This window comes from Labrus bergylta, chromosome 16, assembly GCF_963930695.1.
Source record: "Labrus bergylta chromosome 16, fLabBer1.1, whole genome shotgun sequence".
NCBI classification, from domain to species: domain Eukaryota; kingdom Metazoa; phylum Chordata; class Actinopteri; order Labriformes; family Labridae; genus Labrus; species Labrus bergylta.
The window spans coordinates 9593105-9617703 of NC_089210.1; the positions used below are offsets into that span (position 1 = coordinate 9593105).

The window sequence follows — 24599 nt, forward strand, 5'->3', positions numbered from 1 at the left end:
CATTGTACCCCATTCTTAAGGAAGCATGAATAATAATGGCCACATGGCTATCGAGTGTTTTATAGAGTCCAACCTCATCTGAAAAATCACTACAAGCTGTCGCTCACTGAACCAGTTCAATTCTCTGTAATGTGAACTCCCAATCTTTGCAGAGCTTTCTTACAGCTTCCTCTTTCTTCTTCTCTCTTTTTAATTCACCTTCAGGCAATCCTGATTGGACCCTAAGCCATGATAAATCTTTCTAAAAGGCTGATTGTGGTTTGAAACTAAAATTATATGTCTACAGTTGGAGAGTCTATCCATCCAAAAAAAAAAAAAAGTTGTATCACCATTAAACGAATGAAGTGAAATCCCAAGGGCTAATGTCGTTGTGTTATAACAATTGTGTTGTGGCATCTTATACAGTCCTGCTTATATGCGAGGAAGACATCAAATTATAAGTCATCTATCCAACATTACTGAAACTTCATTTGTGATTCATTATGTGACTGGGCTATGTTATTACTGTAACTTGCTGCTGGATAATGTTACACACTGGGAAATACTATTGAGCTCCTGTAGATCCCTCAGGCCCTTCAGCTGCTGATCTTTTTTTCAGTAGATTTTTTCGCCTTGACTCCAGATTGTGTTGACTGTGAGGTCAAACACAGGGCAGGGATGCAGGGATGGGTGCTGGTGAGAGAGGGGTTTAGAGTTTTGTTAAAATTTTAAACTCATTCAATATGCACGATTCAGAGGGGGGAGCAATTGGCAAAAGAGGGTTTTAGGGGAGGGGGGGGGGCAGAGCGGAGCTTCACAGATAGAGCGTGCTTTTTAATGGAGATGAGCAGACAGAAATGAGGTCGAGCGCCCTTTATGTCGAAACTCCTACCCTGCAGCAGTGACTCATGCAGGGAATACCCTCTCTGAGTGTTGTCAGTCAAAACACGAGACATTTTCACTGCTCTGTTTCTCTTTTTAAAGGCTTATTTGACTTGTTTTCACTGGAGGTGTTCCCATTATTTCAGTCGCCAGTAAAATATGGTTCGTTGGAAACAGGAAACCCCCTGCGATTACAGAGGATTTATGGCGCATATTCTCACCCTCTCGCGTATTTTAACACTCCAAGTTTGAAGTCAAGAGCATTCGCTGCCTTTTTAATGGCTTCCACACCCGCACACAGTGCTAATGCCAATTAGCACATCCTAAATACTGACGCTGGATCAGATTTTGAAATGCAGCGAGACCAGGCCTGGATGCTGTCTCATAACACCTTCTAATGAGCCAATCAGTTAAAAAGACATCAGGGTTACTGGGGCAGTCATCCTCTCTTTGAACTGATCCAAAGCTGTTCCTCAAAAAGAAATTCCTTCTTTTCTTCGACAGGCAGCGGGGACTGCATTTGTTGAGAAGAATGGTCTAAAAAAACACAAATACAAAGTAAGCTTTTCCCAAGCCTCATTAGAATGTAATGGGTATCCCAGAAAAGACGCAGTGGTGGGTATTGTTCAAGGGGGGATTTATCAGCTGTTTGGCTTTTAAGCACATTGTTATCCTTGTAAAACCATTTTTAGGATTTGCTATAATTCACAATGAAACTAGGAAAATATATGGGATACTCAGACACAAAGTCTTGGAGAGAGGCATGAATGTCTGAATGAATAACAAGATCACGACTGAACTTGAGACTTCTTCTTCAAGTAAAAAGCCTCTCAGCTTTATGAGTATAGATCGAGTGAGAATCAAGGTTTCATCTCTTTAATGTAAGTGCTATTTGAGTATTAAAGGAAGGTGCACTGCTTTACAGGGGTCACATTTCATTCCTGCAGCACTTGCTTTTATTCTCCAAGCTGTTTAAAGGTTATCCTCTTTTTTTGTAGCCATTCTCTGCAGATTCCCCACCATGGATAGAGCATCATTGTCTGTGCTCAGTGTTGCAAAAAGATTGAAAGGAAGTGATATATGATACGGATGGATTTGACCAGCAGGTCTTTTTTTTTTAATATCAAGGGCACAGGAGATGACATAAAGGAGGATACGTCTCAAAAAATGATGGTTAAAACTTCTTCATGTTCATGTTGAAGTTGCTGCAGTTTGAAGGGCCATGCTGCTGATATATCATTTTTTTTCTCGTAAACTCTGTATCACATGAGAAAATAAATCCAACGAAGCAAGTAAAGATTTTTGATTTGGTCTACTCATGGGATTTGTTGACTATTTGAAAAAATATATTGTAATAAAAATATATGCCTGAATAAAAGAGGTTGCTCATGTCGTTTACTTAAAGGGAAAAAAAACTAAACAGGGGTTCTCTCTCTTAATGCACTGCATTAAAAGAAGTGAATTAAGCCTGATGTAAATTGCTTTATAATAGATCAGTCGTGCACAAGCGCATAATATTGGTTTTATCCCATCAAGCCAGACCTGATCTTCTGAGTTAATCCTGCAAAACCTTTTCAATTTTGTCTGGCTTGCCAGACTAAGATACTGTTAGGCAAAGTCAGCCTTACAGTCATATACCAGAAATACTTCACGAGTCAGCGGGACAAACATAGGTAAAGAAGACTAGTAAGACAAGTAAAGATAAGGATCAAACATATGCAGTTACATATCTCCCTTATACATGCAGTTTATATATGTAACGTAAGCTTAGATAGAAAGTGTGTCAAATGACTGACTGTCAGCACTGAATATTTGAGCGTCAAAACTAGTGATAAGGAGGCATACAGACAAACACACTGTGAGAATTCAAGCAAAATCTGTTTAGTGTTCAGTACCTGTCTCACGTTCATGTCACTGTAGGGCCTCACAGTACTAATCTCGACATTCCTGGAGTACAACAAATCATATGTGAGTTTCATCCTCACCTACAGATTCTGCATTTGGCATACTCGTCTTACTCCGAGGTGATAAATAGTTTTTGATCTCAATCCACAGAAATGTGGGTTTGCTGTGGAGGGAACGGCTTGCACAAAGTTGGGAAACCATCACATATTGTTCTCAAAGTCTGGGCATTGGGTCTTGAAGTGATCAATAATGATTTTCTGTGGCAGCTGCAATACAACGGTGTGAAGGAGGAATGTGCTTGTGCTTGGACGAGTGCCTTCAATCTTGTAAGAGTTTCTGAGAAAAATATTAGTAAGTTAGTAACAACGACTAGGTGCCCAATTAGTGGACTTGGAAGATCAGTATTTTATTGCATTAGGTTTTCCGTGGATAGCTAAACAACGTGACAAACATACGCAGGAAAACCCAACAGAAAACTTCAATAAAGTTGGGAGTGAGTTTAAGGCTTACCTATCTGTTCCTGTGTGTGAGAGCGTGCAGGTTGAGCCTGGACTTCGGCCTGGGCCTGCTGCTGCTGTTGATGCTCCTGCAGACTCTGACTGTCGACTGAGATGCCGCTGTCGCTGTGCAGCTTCTCTCCCTCCGGCGTCACCATCTGGTTGTTCGTAGCCGCGCGGTTATTAGCTGCCTGCTTGTTCTGCTTGCAGCTGTTCCACCTGTAAAGATGGAAGGTGATGTGGCATGTTAGAGGTAGAAACAATCCAATAAATGAATTCATTGGATGTGGAAAGCCTACGCTCGGCTTTCGCCAGCCATCATTAGCGGCAATAGCGTCACATGTAGCGTCACCCTTACATCCAAAAGGAAAACACGTTGTTTGAAAATATGAACAAATATGTGGGTCCAACTTTTTTTTATAACTTGGGATGCTTAGCTTTTGGCTGGGAGTTTAGTGTAAGACTGTGTAGTTTGCCAATAGGATTTGAGCAACTTTTACAAGTTTTTTCACTTAGCTGGAGACATTACAGTATGTTGTAACTTGTGGAGTTATGATAGATAAAGTTACAGCTACCTAAATTAGCTTTAATTCAAGTACAAGTTAGAGTTGCATCTTAGCATGTGAAATCAATCTCTTTTAACCAAAACGTACTGTAAGCCATAAAGATATTCCATGCCCTTTCAATTATTGTTTAATTCAGTGTTTTATACTGTACTTACTTAATTAGCTATCTGACTGATGTAACATTTAGCCCAAAGCTACATATCATTTGCAAATGAGTGTGTCATTTAAACAGCAAAATCAACACTCACCAGCTCAAAAATCTGAAACTCATGTTTTGTTTATGTTTTCATCAAAAACCCTTATTTCATAATTTGCTTTAATGTTTTCACTTGTGTTTTTATGTTTTCAATTATGTTCCATCTGGGACCTGTTGTTTAAGAATTTACTAGAAGTAAAAAAAAAATTAAATCATCATTTTAAACTGACTGTGCTGCCTAAGATAGAGAAATGTAATAAAGTATGCTCGTAAAATGTTGCTGCTCTTAAGAAGATAAAAGACTCATGAATAAATTAATAAAATATTCTAGAGTTATTGAATGGTAAAGCAGAGTATACAACCCTAAGTACCACTAATTAATAAATATATTTTACAGTCTGTATGTGCCTGGTAATAAGTAAATCAAGAGCAGCCAGATGTGTGCGTGACTCTGCTGACTCATCTTGCACTTGAATTTGCCCTACTTGGCACTTTTTAAACAATCAGCTCTGCAACTAATGAGGTTGTTTACTTGCTTCATGTCTTTTAGCCCAGCCTTGTATCTGTCTGGAGTGCTTTCTTGTCTGGTTGTATATCTTTGTGTTTGTGTGAGCTCTGTAATGCATTATGGTTTTTTTCTTTAAAAAACACAAATTGTGGTCCATTCGGATGAGTACATTTTCTAGATCTGGGTCAAATCCTCTTTGAAAGGCCTGAATATACCACCAACCACCTTACAACCATTATTTTTTGCCTCGGGAAACATCTATCCAACACCACCATCTCCATCACCATCACTGTTCACGCTCTTTGCCCTAGATTGTATTGTGATAGAGGTGCAAAACCCAATTGTGCTAATGTCTTTAACCACAAAGCAGCTTTTCTTCTTGTTGTTTTCTACAAACTGACCTCTTAAAAACAATGTAGGCCACTAGGCCCACCAGGCCCACCACCACAGCAGCCACGATGGAGCAGTAGATGGGGATGAGGTTTTCGTTGAGCCCGTGGCCGAGGAAGCGAGGAGAGCCAGCGCTGGAGGTGGTTGTCTCTGCTCCTGGAATCGGACTGTCAGAGCCAGGGAGGAAGTAATTGGTAAATGAGGGTGGAGATGGGTCCATGTCTGTCGGAGCGAAATATGTGGGAAGTAGAGGATCTGTATAGGAAGGAAATGAAGAGAGCATTTGTGAGAAAAGAAACACACCAATATGAGTAAGAAAGAAAGTAGACAACAATGCCAGCAGCTCTGTGAGGCTGTACTTCTTTCCAGTGATGCGCTAATATTCTAACATGACAAAGGTAACAATCTGCTGTTCTATGTTTTTAGACGTTCTCCACTACAAGTAACCTCATACATTTTACTTTCTAACCCAAAAAAATCTTTATAAATTTCTCCAAGACAATCACATGTTCTTACTGAGCCTAACCAAGAAATCACCATCCACACAAAAAACAGGTACTTCCAAAATTGTGCTCGTAAATACATGTCTACTTTTCCCCAACTGGCTGCTGCCTAGTATATTCTTTTTTTTTTTTTAGTTTGATGTGTAAGCATGCTGAAATTGAGTTTTTATCAATTATTTAGGTCAAACCAAAGTATTTAACAGATAGATATTAAGACATAAAAAAAGAGGAATTGTGTTTAAGGATCTCAAAAATAATTTAAATGTAGCACAATTCATCAAAAGATTTTGGGACATTCAGTTTAAAATGACACCATAAACAAACATGAATGTCAGGCGATCAGTACAGTTCTTACTGAGGAACATATCTACCAAACTTTAATCCACCAACAGATATTGGTGGAGGTTGTTGAGATATTTCGGTCCAGAGTAGAGCGACAGATCAAATGTGACATCTAAAGAGCCGCTAGCATGACTGAAAAGGAAGACATGATATCTAATCTCTGAGAGCTTGTTTGGCTGAAAGTGTAGTCACCAAGTCCCCAACCAGATGTCAGATACACTGCACACATGCAGCAGCTGTTTCTGATTGGCAGATGGTTTCTGCCTGAGTTGCTGTGTACAGAATGAAAAAGAATGTTCCTCAACAAGGGGGGAAAATAGCTGTCGACCCACCAGCCCCCCGCACCAGCCCTGAGCCCTGCACGCCAGGTCTCTTCTCACAAGGTCCACATCTATCTGATCTCTGCACATTGCATGACATTAAGGCCATATGGATCCATGTAGAACAAAGTCCAGGGCTTTAGGGAGGTCATCACTTTTGAGTATAGCCTTTGCTGAGGCCAGAGAGGCAGGAAGGCTCTGTGCTACTGGAAGGGCCTGGTTTCTCTCATAGCAATGCCTGGAAATAAGACTCATTTTCATAAATTGTCTTATTTCCGTTTTGTTTGAAGGCTCTTTTAATGAGTCAGAAGCAGCAGCGCCATGCCCACTCTGATGGACATGACTTGTCCTGAAACCCAGTTTATCCATCAAATCTTTCCAGGAGTCCTACATACTAAGCATCTGTTTGGAAAAGCCCCATAAGAAACATTGCTGTGATTCTGTCAGATGATAGAAAAGCTCAGAGAGTTGTCTGTAGATTATTTCTCCCCTAAGGGGACAGTACAGCAGGCCTTTCCAGCCAAAAGTAAAACTCTTCTAAACTCACAGCCTGGTAGGGGTGGAGAGTACAAGCTCTGGTTCAGACTTGAGCCTTTTATTCCCTTCAGGACCTCAGGCTGCTCCTCATTAGCGCCATACTTGCGCTCACAGGATTAACCCTGTGAAGACCCTTGGGCTTCCTTCAAGGCCAAAGAAATGGACATTCCATCCCAAATACTTCAAGGGTTGTCCTACTTTCAAAGTCCTCTGTTTTTTAGGGGTATTAACTAAATTAATGAGTACGATGGACAATCACAATATGGTGAATGCAGCAATCAGAAATCAGATTACTAACTGTTTGCTACTATGGATTTCACTTTTTATTGCTGACACAGCATATTTACTTATTCACTACGCCTTCAATAGGCTATACTCACTGAACAAGCCATGCACTAAATATATTAAACTATAGCCGATTGTTCCCTACTTCATGTTTTCTCCCCTGACTTCAATGACATCATTACTACAGGGTTTGTCAAATTCATCTCTTACGTCACTCGAGGTGAATACAATTTCATTTGTGCTACTCGCGGCATTGAGAAATTAGATTTTAATAATTCAAGAACAGTGTGTCTTTCCAGAAATAATATCCTGGTTACTCTGGATAATTCACAGACTGCACTGCCTGTCAAATGTCTTTTAGTGCAAGTACTCTAATGTGGAAAAAGGTTTTAAAAAAAACAGTTGACACTGTACTTTAATGTATTGGTTATTTTCCCCTCAGCAACAATTTATTTTGGGGCCAGCATAAAACAAAAATACATATATTTCCAAATCTGCAAATTAAAAAACCTGTTTCCAACCACAAAATTGTAATCATCTTTGCTTTAATTGGCTGTTGTCCAATTTTTGTTTTTGGATTATGTCAATATTTCTGCCATTACTTAACAATGCCTTTATTGACTATGAACTTTAATACTAAACAGACGGTCCCATTGTCATTTGTCCAACCAAAAACAGAGCGTTTTTCTTTAAATGAAGGATTTTGGGGTACAAAACTGATTGGTAGGACTGTGATGTATGTCCAGAAGAAGAAAACACAAACCCAGTGGACCATCACAGTCAAGGCTTTCTACACATGTATTCCCTTTTCACTGACATGGCAGATAGTCACGTTTCCCAGAATTGATTTGTTGCATAATTTAGACACGCTATGATAGTCCAATGGGACCTTGATGGGTAACTTATGTGGACATATTAGATAAAAGTTCTGTTGGCCGATTGGAGTCCACTTGGTCTGCATGTCTGTAAGCCGATGACGGGGCAATCCTAACCCCTGGGGGTTTAGGGGCGATTGGTTTACTGAAATGATAGAGAATATCTTTCATGGATAGAAAAACACAGCACATGTGCGAGCCATACTTAGAAACACCGAAATAATGCAGAGGTCTATTTCAGGCGGTGCTATTGATTCAGATCTGTCTAAAAGGAAGGGAGCGGTCAGAGGAGTGGAACACGGGTGTCTGTATTACATGCATTTCTTGACCTTTCCTGGGATGTAGTCAGGTTTCCTTAGCTCAGCCATACATCATCCAGCAAAAGCAGTGTTGGCTAATAGTGTTAGCGATGCAACTCGAGCTAGCAAATATAATAAATTGTGCATCAGAGGTGTGGAACTGAAAGTGTGCAGATAGTCAGCCTTGAATCTTTCACAGCCTTTTGTGCATTACTAAAGTCTCTTTCTTTTGTGCAGATATATACATTCACCTTAGGTCTTGACTTACATTGTTACTTTAATTCTGATCCAAGATGACAGCTGTGCAAGAGAAAGCTTCACATCAAGTCACTTTATATCCACACAGAGAGCAGCTAAAGCTTGAGTATACTTTACTTTTATATATCTTTACTTTCACTCCCCCTCTTTTCCTCCATTTCTCTGTGCTGATGCAGAAAACACGACTGGCTGCAGACCAAAGGATAAACCTTTGGGCTCCAGAGGCTGCATACCTCAGTTGCAAACAGAATGAGAGCTTAGAGGCAACAGTGGAGCTTTAACAATTTCATTTTTCATTCAGTGGTTTTAAAACACTCGTGAAACAAAATAAAACTAGCCCGGGATTTTACAAGCGTGGGGCTGTGTATGCAGGGGAGATGTGTTTATTAGCCGTGTGTGGACTGAAAGGAGGGGGTGGAGACTTAATTTTTATGAGCCATTGAGGTCTTTATGGTGAAGTTAACCCCAGGGTCTTGTGCAGAGGTTGATGTCTTGGCGGCTGCCATTTAAGGGTGGAGATGAGCAACTATCAGGCGCAGTGCATGTACAATGACCTCTTTATCAGCTGCCAAACACTCTCCCTCTGTCCCCGCTCAGCCTCTATCTCAATCTTCCTCTGTGTTTATCGCCTGACGCGCACACATCCATCAAACACACACGTACAAATTATTCAAGTGAGCGCTCTGTCTTCAGTTCGGGAGGGTTAATAGGAAGAGCGGGAAGAAGTAGGGGAGGGGGGACGGACAGAGAGGCAGAGTGTTAGGAGAGAGTGAGGAGGGGTACAGATGAACAGAGAAGCTGCTGTAAAGTGCTCTGATTAGCGGGAGTAATTATACTGCAGCGGTGAAGGCGCTGAATGCACACTGGCCACCTTCCACCACTCTGTCGCCCAGCCACTCCAGGGCCACTGTGGGAAGATATAGAGGGAGCAAATGATGAGAGGAAGGAAGGGGAAGGGGGAGAGAGGTTGATGAGCGGCGCAATGAGGAGAAGGGAGTCGGCCTGTATCTGCTTTTTTAATCTTCCCCTCTCTTGTTCCCGAGGACAAACACTCAAACAGACGCTCAACACTTCACGTTAAATGCAAATCATCTCAACCTGAGCCTGAACAGCACCTTTTTGTAAAGCTCTCGCGAGTCCGAGCAGACCGAGACCTTCAATTAAAGATGCAGGAGGTGTTTTCAATTTCACATCAAAGCATTTCACATGTGTGGTGTCCGGACTTTGATGAAAAACATTGAAGCTAAAGCACACTTGGCAGGGTGAGAGAGCGTGCATGTGCTATCAGCTGTATTGATTTTGGATGCCCATAAAGGGTGTTTGTGTGCTGGCTCTAGAAGACTTGGCTTTTCAGAGTGTCTGTGTGTGTGTCCTGCAGTTGAGTGTGGGTGCTCATAGAGGTCACTCAGCGAAACCTGAGCATGAGCAGAAGAAATCCCAGGACTCATATCGACCCATCGGCATAGAATACCAGCACAGCACATATGCTGCAGCTCTCTCTCTCTCTCTCTCTCTCTCTTTTTCTGTTTTCATGATTTTTTCTCTCCCTCACTTTCTTTCCGTCTCTGTCATTGTTTCATGTAATTGACACTTGGTGACAGCTGGCTATGAGGTGGGGATTTTGGGATTTGAAAATAACTTAATCGTATATTTTCTCATCATGTGCAGAGGGGAAGAAAGGACAGGGGGATAGGATTAAAAAATGATTTTCCTCACATAAAAGATGCACAAACAGGATGAGAATTCCAGCGAGACAGCTTCCTATTTGCTGCTAAACACGTATCTGTATGCAAAGCCAGCAAAGACCACCATGGAGGGCCTGGAACCATCATCACCACCACATGTGACCATTACCCACAGGCCCAATGGTGCTAGACGACAGGGCTACCCATTCAAATGGATTTCCCCAGTGCGCACTTATCGTGCCATATGTAGTCATAGTCATCGCTGCTGCTACAACCGTATTGGTCAGGACAAGGAGGGTCAAAGGTGAGACCAGCTGCATGGGTGGGCGTTAAATGGGCAGCAAAAGAGGGTATTGTGGCCTACTGTACATCAGATAAGTCTGGAAAACTGTGGATATTCTGGGTGTTTAAGGGGGCATAGGGAGCAATTTTATTTTTCATGGCTGCCAGTCTGGTCATGAACCTCATTGGTGCTTCTGAATGGACTTTGCTTTATCACTGCCAAGGACCGCAGTCTTGGTTATGTCTATGTGGACTTTTGAGTTTGATGAAACCAAGAGGCAGAGTTTGCAAAAATCAGGGAAACTCTCATCTGTAAAATTTCGCAAACTGGTGCCTGGTGTGCTAATATGCTACCAGTATCACAAGATTCTAAAGAGCTTCCAACTTCAGACTTAATGCAAAATTAAACTGAATGATTGATCAGTGATGATTGTTTTTCTATTTTCTTGATGTTTTTTATCTGTATATGGTACAAACAAATATCATTAAGCGGAGCATGGGCCATTTGTACATTGACCTGTGCAAACATTTGTTCATGGTCTCATTTTTTTTTACGTGGAATTGTGATTGGTAAGCAATCATTGCCTCAGAGTTTGCCTTTGGGACATTTGTCAGCAGTATTTTAGAAAATGTTCAGTGTAAGTTTGAATTATTTATTTATTAGGCAAAATCAATATCTTTTCCATGCAATGCAACTGACTTTGACTTACATGAATTTTTAGCTAAGCTTAACACTTCTAGGTTAGCTTCAAATAATTATCATGGTTTGGGTAAAAATATTTGGTAAAATCTGCATTTAGAGACTAGACAGAACTCTATTGGAGAAAAAAATGAATATGCTTGTAGTGACAACATAACATGCTGATCTGAAGCAGGTTACCATGTTATTCATCTGCGTTGATAGAGTTAACATGCTAACGCTGGCTAACTGGCACACAAGTTGGGCTCACTACAGTTATGAACATTCATACCGAGGTTCATATGTATTCTTGAAGCCATTTTCAGTGTGGGCAAAAAATACATTTTCATCATTGGAGCCAAGCTTCTGGCATGGAGAGAAAAGCAGGGGCCAATATTTCAAAGGTCTTGTCGGTGTTAAAATTACTATGGTGATTTTATTGGTGACAATCTAAATGTTGCACCTTTGATGGTGCTTATGGAAGAACATGTTGAAAGTCATCTTCTATATTATTAGCACTTCCTCAACCTCATCTACCTTTCCCACTCTTGTCTCTCCCCAGTTAATTTCTCCTACGCTCTGTGCTCTTACAGTCTATTAAAAGAGGCATTTATACCCTCCATGTGGCGCTACCACAGCCACTGTACTATAACAGGGTGTTGACAGATTCTAATGGTTCATTAACTAGGCAAATCCAAATACTTGCCAGTAAGAAAAAAGATAGCTCAAGTCCAAACCTAACATTCATATCAAAAGCCACCAGCCGTGTTCATTATAAAGTGGTATGCACTCAGGAGATCAATAGAAGGCCCTGCATTAGAAAGTGCTCCTGCTATTAAACGCTTTTGTAGATGCATTTAATCAACCCCATTACATAAAAGCCTCTTTGTTCAAAATTTGCATTAAAAAATCAACATGGAAGGACTATAGATGACAAATTTCATCTTTAACAAGTGCCCTTTCCAAAGAGGACAAGGAAAATTTGATTAAGAAAAACCCCAATCCTAACCAAAGACATTTCTCCTCCTAGATTTGAGCCGTGTTGCCCCCTGATGATGTGGATTTCATGCCTCATCTGGCTGAGAGAATTTACAGCTTCCTTGGTTGCACGCTGACTTCTACTGTTGAATACAAGGAGCTTCACTCTGCTCCTCCTGTTGTATGATGCCTTCTCGTTGTGGGGGAGCAGGTTATTCCTTTTCTAAGTGTTGACACCGCAGCATCGTCTTTGACCTTTTTGCCGCTAAAGCTTTTAACTTCCTGCCATTTAAAAGCCTGACCTCCAACTGTGATCTAAACGACGGCTGCGGCGGAGCTTTGAAATTCCCAGCATCCAGGAAGCACTATGGAACCAGAAATAAACTAAACATATAGTTATGAAAGCTCAATGTGTGACCTTCTCCATCAGAAAGTCAAAAAGAAAACTAGTTTAGAAGCTATATTGTAATCTCACAATTAAGTTACATGTAGTTACCACATTACAAAAGACAATATCCCATCATGATAAAGTACAAGGAGCTGTGGTTTGTATTCCTGTTTCCTGTTGTAATGCATTATATTTGACAGATAAGGCTCATTTGCATGCTCAAACGATTATGACAATAACCATCTGTTCTTTATGAGCTTGTTGTGGCCATCATTGAAAATAAGTAATCCTGTCATTTGCATTAAGGAGTTGCATTACTTGCTTTACTATCTCAGATTCCAAATACAAGCTGATGCGACATATCAAAATCACTTTTTTTTATCCAGCCAATAGTTTGAGTACCAATTATTTTGAGTTTCATCTTTCGTCGAATAAAATGGAAAAAAGCAAGATAACTTGGTTGGCATTATTCTTTAGAAATGAAAGTGATAGTTTTTTTTATGGTCAACTGACAATCTCTTTAGATCAAGTTTACATTTTTCCTGTGAGTCATGGTCAAACTGATGATGCATCATTTTGGTCCCCAAAATTGTATCTCTTTGGCAAATGCTTTCCTGTTCTAAAGGTATGAAAGCGACCTAAACGTGTAGCAGACTTACTGTGACAGACAGAATCACTGGTTGGTGTGCATTCAGCCAGCTGTTTCTCCGTTTCCTCGTCACAGATGGTGCAGGGCAGGCAGGGATCGAGGTAGCTTTCCCGGTCAGAGTAGGTATCGTCCACACATTCCTCACACACTGTATCGTGGTTGTGTTCGCAGTGCGCAAACACACCCTGGCCTGCAGGGCACACCGTGCATGACTCGCATTGGCCCGATATCGAGCTGAAGAAGTAGTTGTAGTTGCAGATGCAGATGGCATCGTTGGAGTCGGTGCAAGGCGTCTCCATCCGCATCAGGCCGGTGCACTGCGTGCAGGGCGAGCACTGTTCTGTGTGACTGTAGTTCTCTGAGAAAGTTTCGCCTGCAGATGTGGGGACAGAAGAAGAGACACAAAAGTGAGAAGGAGGAAATGAGAGAAGGGGCAAAGAGCAAAGGAGGTTAGACGATGGAGAGAGCAGGAAATACGAGGAGATAAACAGAGGGATAAACAGTGCGTCTAATGACATTAATCATGTTTACTGCACATTCATTAGAAGGGAGGACACATTGATCCATTGGGCTCTTAGTGATTTGTGCTCCGGGAAAAGAAAGGTGCTCTTGTGTTGTGTTGGAGCGAGTCAAAAGCCTGCTGCGCTCATTATGATATCGATCTCAATGTGTCTGTGCTGCATGGAGTAAACTGCTTTAATCCCAGTCATACAAGGAGGAAGTGCAGGTGCATCAGCATGGTAACACGGGTACAGAGATCATAAAAAAATGGTGTTTAAAAGTGATCAGGCAATTACTTGAGTGTACTTAAAGGCTTTACAGTGACTCCTAATTCATAGTTGATAAATATTTCAATATCATACTTGATGTGCAAGGATGGATTTATACAGGGTATTTTTTTTTTCTTAAAGACAGACAGAGCTACACCATTGACTTTATTAAACATGGACAAAGTCTCAGTGACTTAACACATTGGTGTCTCAAGAGGAGTTATGAAGCCCAGCAATGTTGGTTGCTATTTGAAATACTGACTCTACCTATGGGTCATTCACTCAAGTGGCAAGAACAGAGGTGGAGCTGAGGCAGACCTAAAGGGTCCTGGCGAACAGCTACAAGGTGCCTGCCTGTCAATCAAATCAGTCATGCCCAAATTCATGCAAATGAATGCATAACTCTTGGCCTTGATATGATCCAAGCCGATAAGTTATAAAAAAAGAAGCTCATCCCATCTTACATTTTTCACTAATTTAAAAAATGAGCAATAGAGATGAAAACCATTTTTTGAACCAGTCTGTAAATCTGTTAATTTCTTCTGTTAAAACAAGCATAAACTGCATTTTTTTTTTTTTTTACTTCATCACTGGCTTCATTTTTTAACTCCCAAGGTTGCTGCTTGAGCTAAGTTAACACCTAGCTCTTTCATTTTCCATAGGAAAAACCTGTCCTTATCTATTCAGTGTAAAGATGTATTAGCTTTCAGGCTATTTAAAAAAATATAACTAATTTGATTATAGATTGTTTGTTAGCCAGCCAGCTAATTTATGAGTTAGCTTAACTGGCTAACTCTTAAGCTAGCTGAGTAATCACCTTGTGCTTTTCAATTGCCTACTTCAGACACATCAAATTTGCTCTCCAGGAATGTTTGCATCAGGAGGATTCAACTAAGGTCCAAGGAGCCCAGAGTAATCTATTAATATTGCATGTTTATAGAGAATTATTTTCAGATAACTGGATGCTTGCTGAATTATGCATAATATAAGGGGGTGGCGCGTGTGTGTGTGTGATTGTGTGTCTTAGAATGTGTTTGGAGGAAGAGGCCGACAAGAAAGAAATAGAACTGTACAGTTATGGGTTCACCACAGAGGCAGATTCACATTTCATCAAATCCCATTTTGCTTTTCTTGTAGCATGCCTACCATGAGAACCGTCAACTAGAAAGAGCTGCAGTTCAGACATAAACAACTCAATTTGTTTTACTCCTTGCTGCTTTCAACAAGAGCAAACAAGAGCAGTTTTACAAAGTGTAGCAGGAAGTTAGGCGGCCAGCATGAAAGAAACGGGATTATGAGACATGACTGTGCGATGAAACAGCACTGTTAAATAACACCAGCAAATGCTTCTTTCACAAAGTGAAGCATGCAGCAAGTCAATACTGGTTAAACCTCCTCTGTGATAAATCATTGGGACTGGGTGGAGTTGTAAAAAGTCGCATGACTGTGTGGATGTGTGGAACTCTTTGCGCAACTCTTATCTGCATTGGCATATGTCTGATAGTGAGTGTTTTTTAAGAGAGCTGCTTGGTGGATAATGTGTTGAGATACACCATATTGTGAGTGTGAAAAGCCCCACAGCAATGTCCCCAGCACTTGCTTTGCAACGTAAACGGCTTTGACAAACACTGGCACAGACTGAAGCCCTAAACACCTTGTAAACGGCAGGCGCAGCTAATGCCGTGGATGAAGGATGTCACATTATACAGGCAGCCTGAAGGGAGCAGAAGGAGGGAATGATACAGCGGTAGAGAGGAAGTAAGAAGATGGCATATGCTTTGCTTGGATTAGTCCTCTGACTGGATCGGAAACACAAACTTTGAGGGTGGTCTGCTGTAGAAAACATGAATGAGAGATCAAAGTGTTGAGCAAGTGCTGAGGTACAACTGACAGGGGAAAGGTCAGGGGTAGTCAGGGATGTAAGTGAGTTCAGTTTCCTTCTTGGATATGCACACACACAGTCAGACTCAATGTTATTCTTTTCTCAATCTGTCAACAACCCTTGCTCTTATTACTGTCTGGAGGCAGAAGCGAAAGAGGATGATGACACTGACTGAACTGACAAATAACAGACCTTAGACTTAAATGGTTATTTGAATTTGTGAGCAGAAAGCTCTTGTTTTTGTTTTTTTTTTGCAGTCAGGCTCAACCGGTAAATCTGTGCTCGTTCATTTCAATTATCTCGCGGCACACTGGCTTCCTCGCTAATTTCAACTCCCATGCATGAGCCCCTTTGCAGTCCTTGTGTGTAAACATGTCTAAATGTGACCATATGCACTGAGCACTCAACAGGAACGGGAGAGGAGTGTGTGTGTGTGTGTTAGAGGTTTGTGTGTGTGTGATTTATGTGTCAGCGCTTTCAACTTGGGGCTAAAAAAAGAAAGTAAAAGGTCATCAAGAATCAGGTGGAGAGTGTCTTCTTTAATAAATGATGACTCTTTCTCTAATTGTCCCCAATTGGGTGATGACCAGTGCATCCTAGCAATCACTTTCCATGATCAGCAGTAAAAAAAAAAAAAAAAAAAGGCCATTGGTCAAAGAAGACATGTTTGTGCAAAGGAAAGATGATGCACTTAAAATGTGCCACCTCAGCCCCTTAAGACCCCCCTTTAAAACACTGATGTGTTTCGCCACCATTAGTGTCATCAATAATGTAGCTGTGGACGGCCTTGAAACTACCCCATGATCTCCACAATCAGCACTTCAGGTGTAAGCTTTTAGGAAGGGATGGCCATCACTCCCACTCCCATGTAGTGCCACGTTCTAGGTTTCAGCTGGAACACCATTGTTGTCATTGCACTATGCTGACGGTGTATAAAGAATCAACATTTGGAAAGCTGATCACGGTTTTATTTGCCTTTTTAAACATGCAACATTTTTGTGTGCAATTATCGCCCTGCCTCATTGGTCCACTTAACTTCCTGGCTGATTTGAAACAGGTGTGTTAGGATATAACCAAAGCTATTATTAGGAGACCAAAGGAGCAAAGCTGTTCTTGTATCCTTGTGCTGAACTTCTGGTTGTCTGCCATTGCCACTGAAGACCTGCCAGGGTAAAATCTCCATTTCTCCTTTCTACATCCCTCATGATCCAACGTTGGAAGCGATTCTTGACACTGTTTCAGTCCTCGTCAAACGAGGCTGTGATTCTACTTTCCATCCTCTTTTAAATCCCCAGTGACTCGCAATCCAGTCTAATGGTACTCCTCTTAAACGCTGCATTGTCCGGCTTTTACTCTTTGATCTTCAATCATTTTTTTGGGGGGGAGAGCTTTTTTTCTGGATGGTTCCCTAAGTGAGGCAGGTCTGGTTGTCTTGTCTCCCATGACAGCAGGGAAAAGAGGAGGAGACTGATAAATATTTCAGCACTGCTGATGCTGGCACTCGTCCCAAGCAAGGATTGTGGTGATGGGGGGGTTACACTCACCGGAAGTGGTGACTAAGGGGGGTCTTAAATAAAGATTCAACCATATTCACCATGAAACAGGAAATGGATGTGTTGAATCCCACTATTTAATTATTGATTTCTGCACTTTAGAAAATGTATTTATATGTCTTAGTTTTTCAGGTAAGGTCAGAGTTTCGGCCGCTCACTTCCACATATATCCAACTAAGACCTTTTTTTTTTGTGTGTGTATTTGCTCCTCAGGTCCCCAGGTACATTAAGATTTTATCTGCTGAAACAAAGACAATATTGAAACCATTGAAAATACATTCACGTTGGTAAATTCAATGCAACCTCCCGGGTATTTGAGCTTAATTGTTGAGTGTTTATCAGTGGTGAATACCGTTCCTGTACAGCCGAGCAGGATAATTGTTCACTGTTAGACGCACAATAGGCTTTTCAATATGGTTTAATTAGCTGGATCAAATGAGTAAAGATGCACTGATGTAACAGAATGCGTGATGAATGAGCAGATAGTGCCCTTTGGTGCCTGGCTCTCTAATACCATTTTATCCGCTAATACAGACGATGAGTCATAGGAATAGGGAGGGGGGAGGAGGGAGAAAAGGGGTTCAGGGGAATCTGGCTGACAGGAGCGAGTACAGGAGAAGAAGAAAAGAGGAGACACGACAAGAGTTGGATGGATTTGCCGGTGTGGATGGGTGCGGGGATCGGAGGGTGAATGAAGAAAATACTCATCAGAAGTGCAGTCATGAGAAACATTACAGAGAAATGGAGCCGCAGGGTTACCTTCTGCACATCACCTGCCACTGTTTACAGCACAAATACGACAAAACAAAGTGCTTATGACTTCAAGCCAAATATAAAGTCTAGACGATTGTGAAGCTGTAACGAGTTTCTCCTGGCGCCTTAATATCAACCAATTTCCTGCAGCACACAATCATAAGTAATGTTCAAGGATGAGTATTAATTGCTCTACTCACTCTGCAGCTGTTGGTGTGATTGGATTTTTAACAACTCCAAGGCAAAACTATCAGAAGTCCTCTTTGATTTCTCGCTTACTTTTACACCTGGACCTGCTTTGATCAATTTCACACCCTTAAGTTTCCGTTCCAACATGAACTTTGTTCAACAGAGTTGCTCTATGTGAAATTGGCCTCGCAGTTTTTTATTTTTTTTGTTTCGTACCCTGTGGCACAGTCTCACTCTAGATGTAGCGAATTGGCTCCCTGCCCCTTGTGCCCCGTTGCTGCAGCTCTAAAGTTCCCAGAGGCAAAGAGTAAAAAAAACTTCAAAGGGGTGAAATCATCCAGTCTTTAGATTCTTAACAACGTGACACAACACAAAGATTAACATCTGTTTCGCAAAGACGTTCAGTGACAATCACAGTATCAGTTGTCTTTGTGCAAACAGAATTCCTGCCAGCCTTTTCCAGGCTGTTTAATACGTTACCACAAAATACGGTTAAGTTGATTATTGTTGCCTTTACTTGACGCAAGAGAGGGTTGTTGTCTTTGTTGATATGTGATGTTTGTCTATGAATAAACGTTCTGCTAGGTGTCAGTCAAAATTTCAAACTGGACCTGTGAACTTAAAGGTCAAGGAAAGGTACCACTGCAGATTGTGATCCAGTTGTCTTGTCCCTCCTGACCTATGCAGCCATGATTGTGACCCACACTTTGACGTTTACTTAGAAATCTGACATAACACCAAGATCTTAAAGGGCAAGGAGAGCTGCAGGAACAGGTCACCAAAAATACCATGGGATTAAGCAGAGCACTATTGTTTGGAACATTTGCTCTTCTTCTTCTTCTTCTTCTTCTCCTCCCTTTTCTTTTTTCGGGATGTTGCAGTGTTGGCACCTCTCCCAGCTCGGGTCTATAGAGTGAGTGCTAATGGTTCGCAGCCTGAGCAGAGCTGTAAGCGAACACATTTGGACCCACTTACAAGCATCAAACATATGAATTCCTGCTTTATTTCTCCAGGCACTTTATAAAGGCAAAGTAGACACTTCATACAAATTGGATAATAAGATTGTATTTTGGTGTCAGTATTCTTTTTGTGTTCAGAATTCAGAGCCAAGTGACCACTAGTAAGCAAACAAAATGGAGTGGATGTGTAAAAAGAGAAGATCCAAATACCGAAAGTTACATGAGTATACAAGTGTGTGTGTGTGTGTGTGTGTGTATAGTGTGTGTAATTCTGCTGGTGACTAGTAGTTTTGCATCTGTGCATCATTGCACATACTGTATTTGATCGTCTCCACATTGAATGTAATCCAGTTAAATTCAACACATTTTAGGAAACAGAGTTCCTGCAAAGTCAGGATTCAGCAATTTAGAGTTAAAAGTTCCTTTTTGAATCTGTTTCAGCTTACTTCACCCAAATCAATTAAATAGAAAACAGATTGTCAGACAGATTGTGGGGCAGATTTCATTTGAACCACATTTTTACCAAAGTCAAAAAAATTGCTTGCAGGGAGGTTTGTGGACAACGTTTGTGGAAAGACATGTCGCTGACGCGTTTTCACAAACGTTGAACACCACCAACGAGGAGGGCCGCAAAACCTTCAAAATAAAATGCCTCAAAAAAGCTCAAAGCATGGAAGTGGCAAATGTTGGTACCAAAGAAGACTTATTGTGTTTTTGAAACCACTACTTTGGGCTTCCTCCCAAAAGCCATTGTTGTATTATAACAATGTGAATTAAATAACACCCAAATTATAACAAAATACCACTATTAATATTAGAGCTCAGATACAAGCAGTTATTTAAAAAAATACTTTACCTGAATAAATGTAAGACAACTGATGCATTAATCTCCAAGGGAGGGCATCATTTCTCACAGGTGGACTGGGATGTACATCTTAGTTAATTGAGCTTGATGTTAACACATAATAGCAAGTTCCATTAACGTGCTAACAGAAATAAATGTCATTTTATTTTAATTTAATTGTTGAGTGTTTATCACAGTCGATCCCATTTACAGCAGAGCAGCATAATGGTTCACTGAAGGATCATAAACTATTTAGTTGAAAGCCCTGTGTTTTTTTTTCTGTAGAATATATAAACTTGATGTGATCAGTTCAGTGTGTTAGATGCAAACCATGACAAATGTGTACTCACTGTCCAAACACTGGGCGCAGACCGTCTGCGTAGCGCCGCATTTCTTCACCACTCCCTCTCCAGGTGGACACTGCTCGCAGCATTCCCCACCGGCCGTGTACTGGCCACTGTCACAGGGCTGCAGAAGCACAGCCCGTTCCGTCTTAGATGCCAACACTAACGCCACCTGGCACAGCGGGGGACAGAGGCACAGTACTTTAGAGGCGCACATGCAAACACTCACAGGCAGAGCAAACTTTCACACAAACACACACAAGGCACAGGGCCACAAAGACTTAAACCTGCACGGCAAAACAAATTGATGGAAAATGACTTCCAGGTGCAGAACCTGTTCCTTCAATCCAACCGCCATCAGCATTCATCATAAATCATGTTGTCTCCACCTTTATCTAAACTGTCTAAACTGCCCTATTAGCTGCCCCGAAGGCACATCAGCTCTAATAGTAAACTTATGACACGCTCCAGCCGAGGCAGTTACCATAAAATCATGTGCTCACGACATTATACACATGCCTGTCCTAATTACTGTCTTAAAGTGGGGGTGGCTGTGAACCTTTGCTTCTAATCATTGGTTTACACATACACACACACACACACACACATGCTTGTTTTTCTAGGTTTTTGAGGACTGTAACTCAAAATGCTAAAAGAAAATCGACATCTCCCTAGAAACCACTGCAAGGGCAGGTAAAAATGATGAACCTTGTAAAAAAAAAAAAAAAAACCATCACAGTAACTCAGTCGCATTTGTTCCTTGGGGGGGGGACACTCCAACCTTAAACAAACACATTTGGTCAAACTTGTAAACTTGAATAGTTACTTCATGGGGACTTGCTGTTTTTTTTTGTTTTTTTTTACAGTACTACGGGGACCCAGATGGGACATGGCAATTTTTTCAACTACAAAAACACTTTTTTCCCAACTCAGCTGAAGTCATAAAGTAATGTTTTCATCTTTTAGATAAAAAGACTCTTCCACAGCTCCATCCTAATTAGCATTTCAATACACGTTTTATCACCCCAAAATACCTGCAGACTGTAAATACAATTGCAATTGCTGTTTGTTTCTCTTTCATCCTGACATTAAAAATCAAAAAAATCAAATTCTCTTATCTCCACTAATAACCTTCTTCCTCTCCCTCTTTCCTGTTTGCATTTTCTCGGCTCATTCTGATATAAAAATCATGCAACAGAACTGAGACCACTTGTGTTTTACAGCAGTGTAGAAAGAAAAAAGAAAAAAGAATTCAAACCCGCAAACTGCATAGAACAAAGAAAATCATCATACTGGAACACACTATGTCCTGTGGCTCTTATTATGTAACCGACAAAAGCTCATTTCCACTTACATTTGCTGAAACATCAGTTCAATCTTTTCTATCGTTCTCATTCATCCCTCCCTTGCTCCTCTCCACCCCTCCTTCCCTCTCTGTGCTGTCGCTGCTTTCATTCAGAAACAGATGTAGAGTGCAGCCAGCAGCTCTCCCTCTCTCTCTCTGCCTCTTGTTCTCGCTCCTCATTTTCAATATTGCCCCTATTTCTCCTGCTTCACATGTTACGCTCAAGGCTTAGTCTTGTCATGATTGCTGACAAAAACCTCAAGTTTTATTCAAGCATTTCATCAGAGCTAAAGTCTCCTTTTCATCTGCAAAAATGAACTTCTGAAGCAGCCCAAAACCTCAAAGGGGTTCCCTCTTGTATCTGCGAGGGAAGGATTCATGTCCCTGACTACTGCGTCTACTCCCTTTCCTGTGACATCTCCCTGGAATTTCACTCAGCGCAAACAGATGAATGGCAAATTCAGCAGGAAAAAGGGTTCAACATGCATATACACTCACAAAAAAAACATACAGTGACCCAGCTGTGATATGCTTGGTTCACCCTCTTCCCAATTTCATGGCCAATTTGTGAGTTTATTTCTAAATGTAATTCCACCAAAGAGCACCTGACCACTGCCACCCTTCAAAAACAGCTGTCATAACAGAGTGTCCCCTCTCTCCGAGGCTGTTCACATGATGACTGAGTGCTGCACAGCCCCATTAGACCAGCTGCTGTGGACATACCAGAGTACCAAGAGGATTTGCACTCAGCTCTGTGCCTTATCGTACTCTGTCCTCTGTTATCATCTTTTTTTTCACACTTTCAGATGATCCTCATTGTCAAAATAAAGCCAGGCTCATTTTTGATAAGAATTGAATGAATCAATTTACTTTTAATAAGCTGCGGCGTCTTTATCGCTCATCTTTTGGACTCAACAAATTAAAATGCATAGCTTGAAGTCATTAAAGTGTTTGGCCAAGTTTTCTGCTAGCAGACCTTTTCTGGATTACTGGATGCAGCCCAATAGATCTCAATTTTCCAGATGCAAGGAGCAGGGCTGTGTTACTTGTTCTTTCTGGTTGAAACCCACAAGGGAGGTGTGTTTGTACAGTATGCACACATAGGTAAAGCTTAAGGTGGATTTAAAAAAAACGTGAAATATCTATTGCATCTATTGCAAGTCTGTAGTTGAGGTTAAGCCACAGATGCAAACATAAATGGCATATTAGTCCTTTAATATTACAATTTTTAGTGGGAAACACTACGGCACTTATAGCCTACTGCGCATTTTGACGACGTTTATGATATCGTGGAAATATCACATACATCACTAAAGGGTTAAAAATGAATGTTAGGGAATTTAAGTCAGGAAAAACTTCCTACAAAAGTTCCAGCTGGATTTCTAACTTATCAGTATCCTACATAAAACAAGGTACAGCAGACACATTTTTAAGGAAAATAATATCACAAAGTGCATGGCATATTTCAAAACTGCAGTTTCAACAGAGTGATAAAGCTGTGTATATCACGGCATACGCGCATGAGTTACTGTACAGATTACTCACCAGAGCGCACAAAACCACCAGCGATAATGTAGTAGTCATCCTGCGTCGCCTACTGGAGTCTCATAAAATCAGATCTTGTGCAGAGAAAGCAGCAGCTATGTGGAGGAGGCAGAGCAGCAGGAGGAGGAGGAGGAGGTGGAGGTGGAGGAGAGCCGCGCAGCAGGAGTGCTCATTTTAATCCCAGTGGCGTTTGGATTTTTATCAATGAGTCCTCACCGTCACGCGTCCGTTCGTACAGGACCCGCACACCGGAGTGAGATGCGACTGAAGGTGCACCCCTCAGCAGCACCACACATAGATAGCAAAAAAAAAAAGAAAAAAAAGAGGAATAAGAAGAGGAGGCAGAAGAGGAGGGGGGAGGAGACCGTCCTGTCCGGAGTGCTGCTCAGCTGCAAGTGCACTGCGGAGGAGGCGAGAGGAGAGGAGAGGAGAGAGAGGGGGGCACGTCCACCCTCCTGTTTATTAGCCCTGATACTCCTGCAGTAAGACTATACAACCTGCTCCTCTCTCTCTCCTAACACACACACACACACACACACACACACACACACACACACACACACACACACACACACACACACACACACACATTGCTTTAATCTCACGTGAGGTCTGATGCAATCCAAAAGGGTGACATTAAAATAATTTACGCTCATTGCAAACAGTAATGTCTGACACATGGAGCAGCATTACACTCTCTTCAAATCTATATTATAACAATGTGGCCAAAAGTATGCAGACACTCTAATTTGTGCAGCTGTTTATCAAGTGTGTCCCACTTGTGGGAAATGTCACTGCAGCATCAGTGTGTGCATTACATTTTTGTGGCAATTGTTTGGGGAACACCCTTCCCCTTGAAATGCCTTATCACACTCCTGAAGTTCACTGAGTGAAGTTACTCCAGCAGATTAATGCATCCACGTTTTAAAATGACATGTCAGCGTCCACATATTTTTCAGTTGTTTCAATTCAGTGAACTCTATTTCCCACTTGTTGCCACAATGTGCATGTCTTCCTTTTAATCTTATTTGTTATTGCTGTTGACACCGTGCCAAACACTGCGCTTAATCAAGTTTATGGTGTTGTCAAGCTGCTTTGCATTTTCTTCACATGTGTTTCTGATAGTCTTTTCTTTTCCACATTATGTAAATGAGGCAGGAAGCAAGTTATTATTAGAAACACCTTTGTATAAAATGCAAGATAACACAAAGCACAAAGCACAGCCTCAAAACTTGTCCTAAGAATTGGGCCGCCACACCAAACAGGAAACGAAACCTCAGTGACTTTGAGTGTGACAGGTGTTTCCTTGTTTACTTTTCTGTTTTACATAATTACTGATGAATGTTTTGCACTGAAACTAATTCAATATTTGGACCTTGCGACTCTATGTCGTGGAAACAAATGCCTCTGCA

The 24599-nt window shown here is 41.2% G+C and overlaps 1 protein-coding gene across 1 annotated transcript in view; it reads right to left on the reverse strand.

Annotated features, from left to right (window-relative positions):
- The window catches only part of ngfra (nerve growth factor receptor a (TNFR superfamily, member 16)), a 28741-nt gene extending 5079 nt beyond the window's left edge, over positions 1-23662 (reverse strand). The window contains exons 1-5 of the mRNA XM_020632626.3: positions 23188-23662; positions 20304-20469; positions 13014-13376; positions 4935-5178; positions 3277-3482 (exon numbers count right to left, since the gene is read on the reverse strand). Of these exons, the coding sequence (XP_020488282.1) occupies positions 3277-3482; positions 4935-5178; positions 13014-13376; positions 20304-20469; positions 23188-23226 (1018 nt within the window). The 5' untranslated portion in view covers positions 23227-23662. The remainder of the gene's footprint in view (positions 1-3276; positions 3483-4934; positions 5179-13013; positions 13377-20303; positions 20470-23187) is intronic.
- Between the last annotated feature and the right edge of the window lie 937 nt (positions 23663-24599).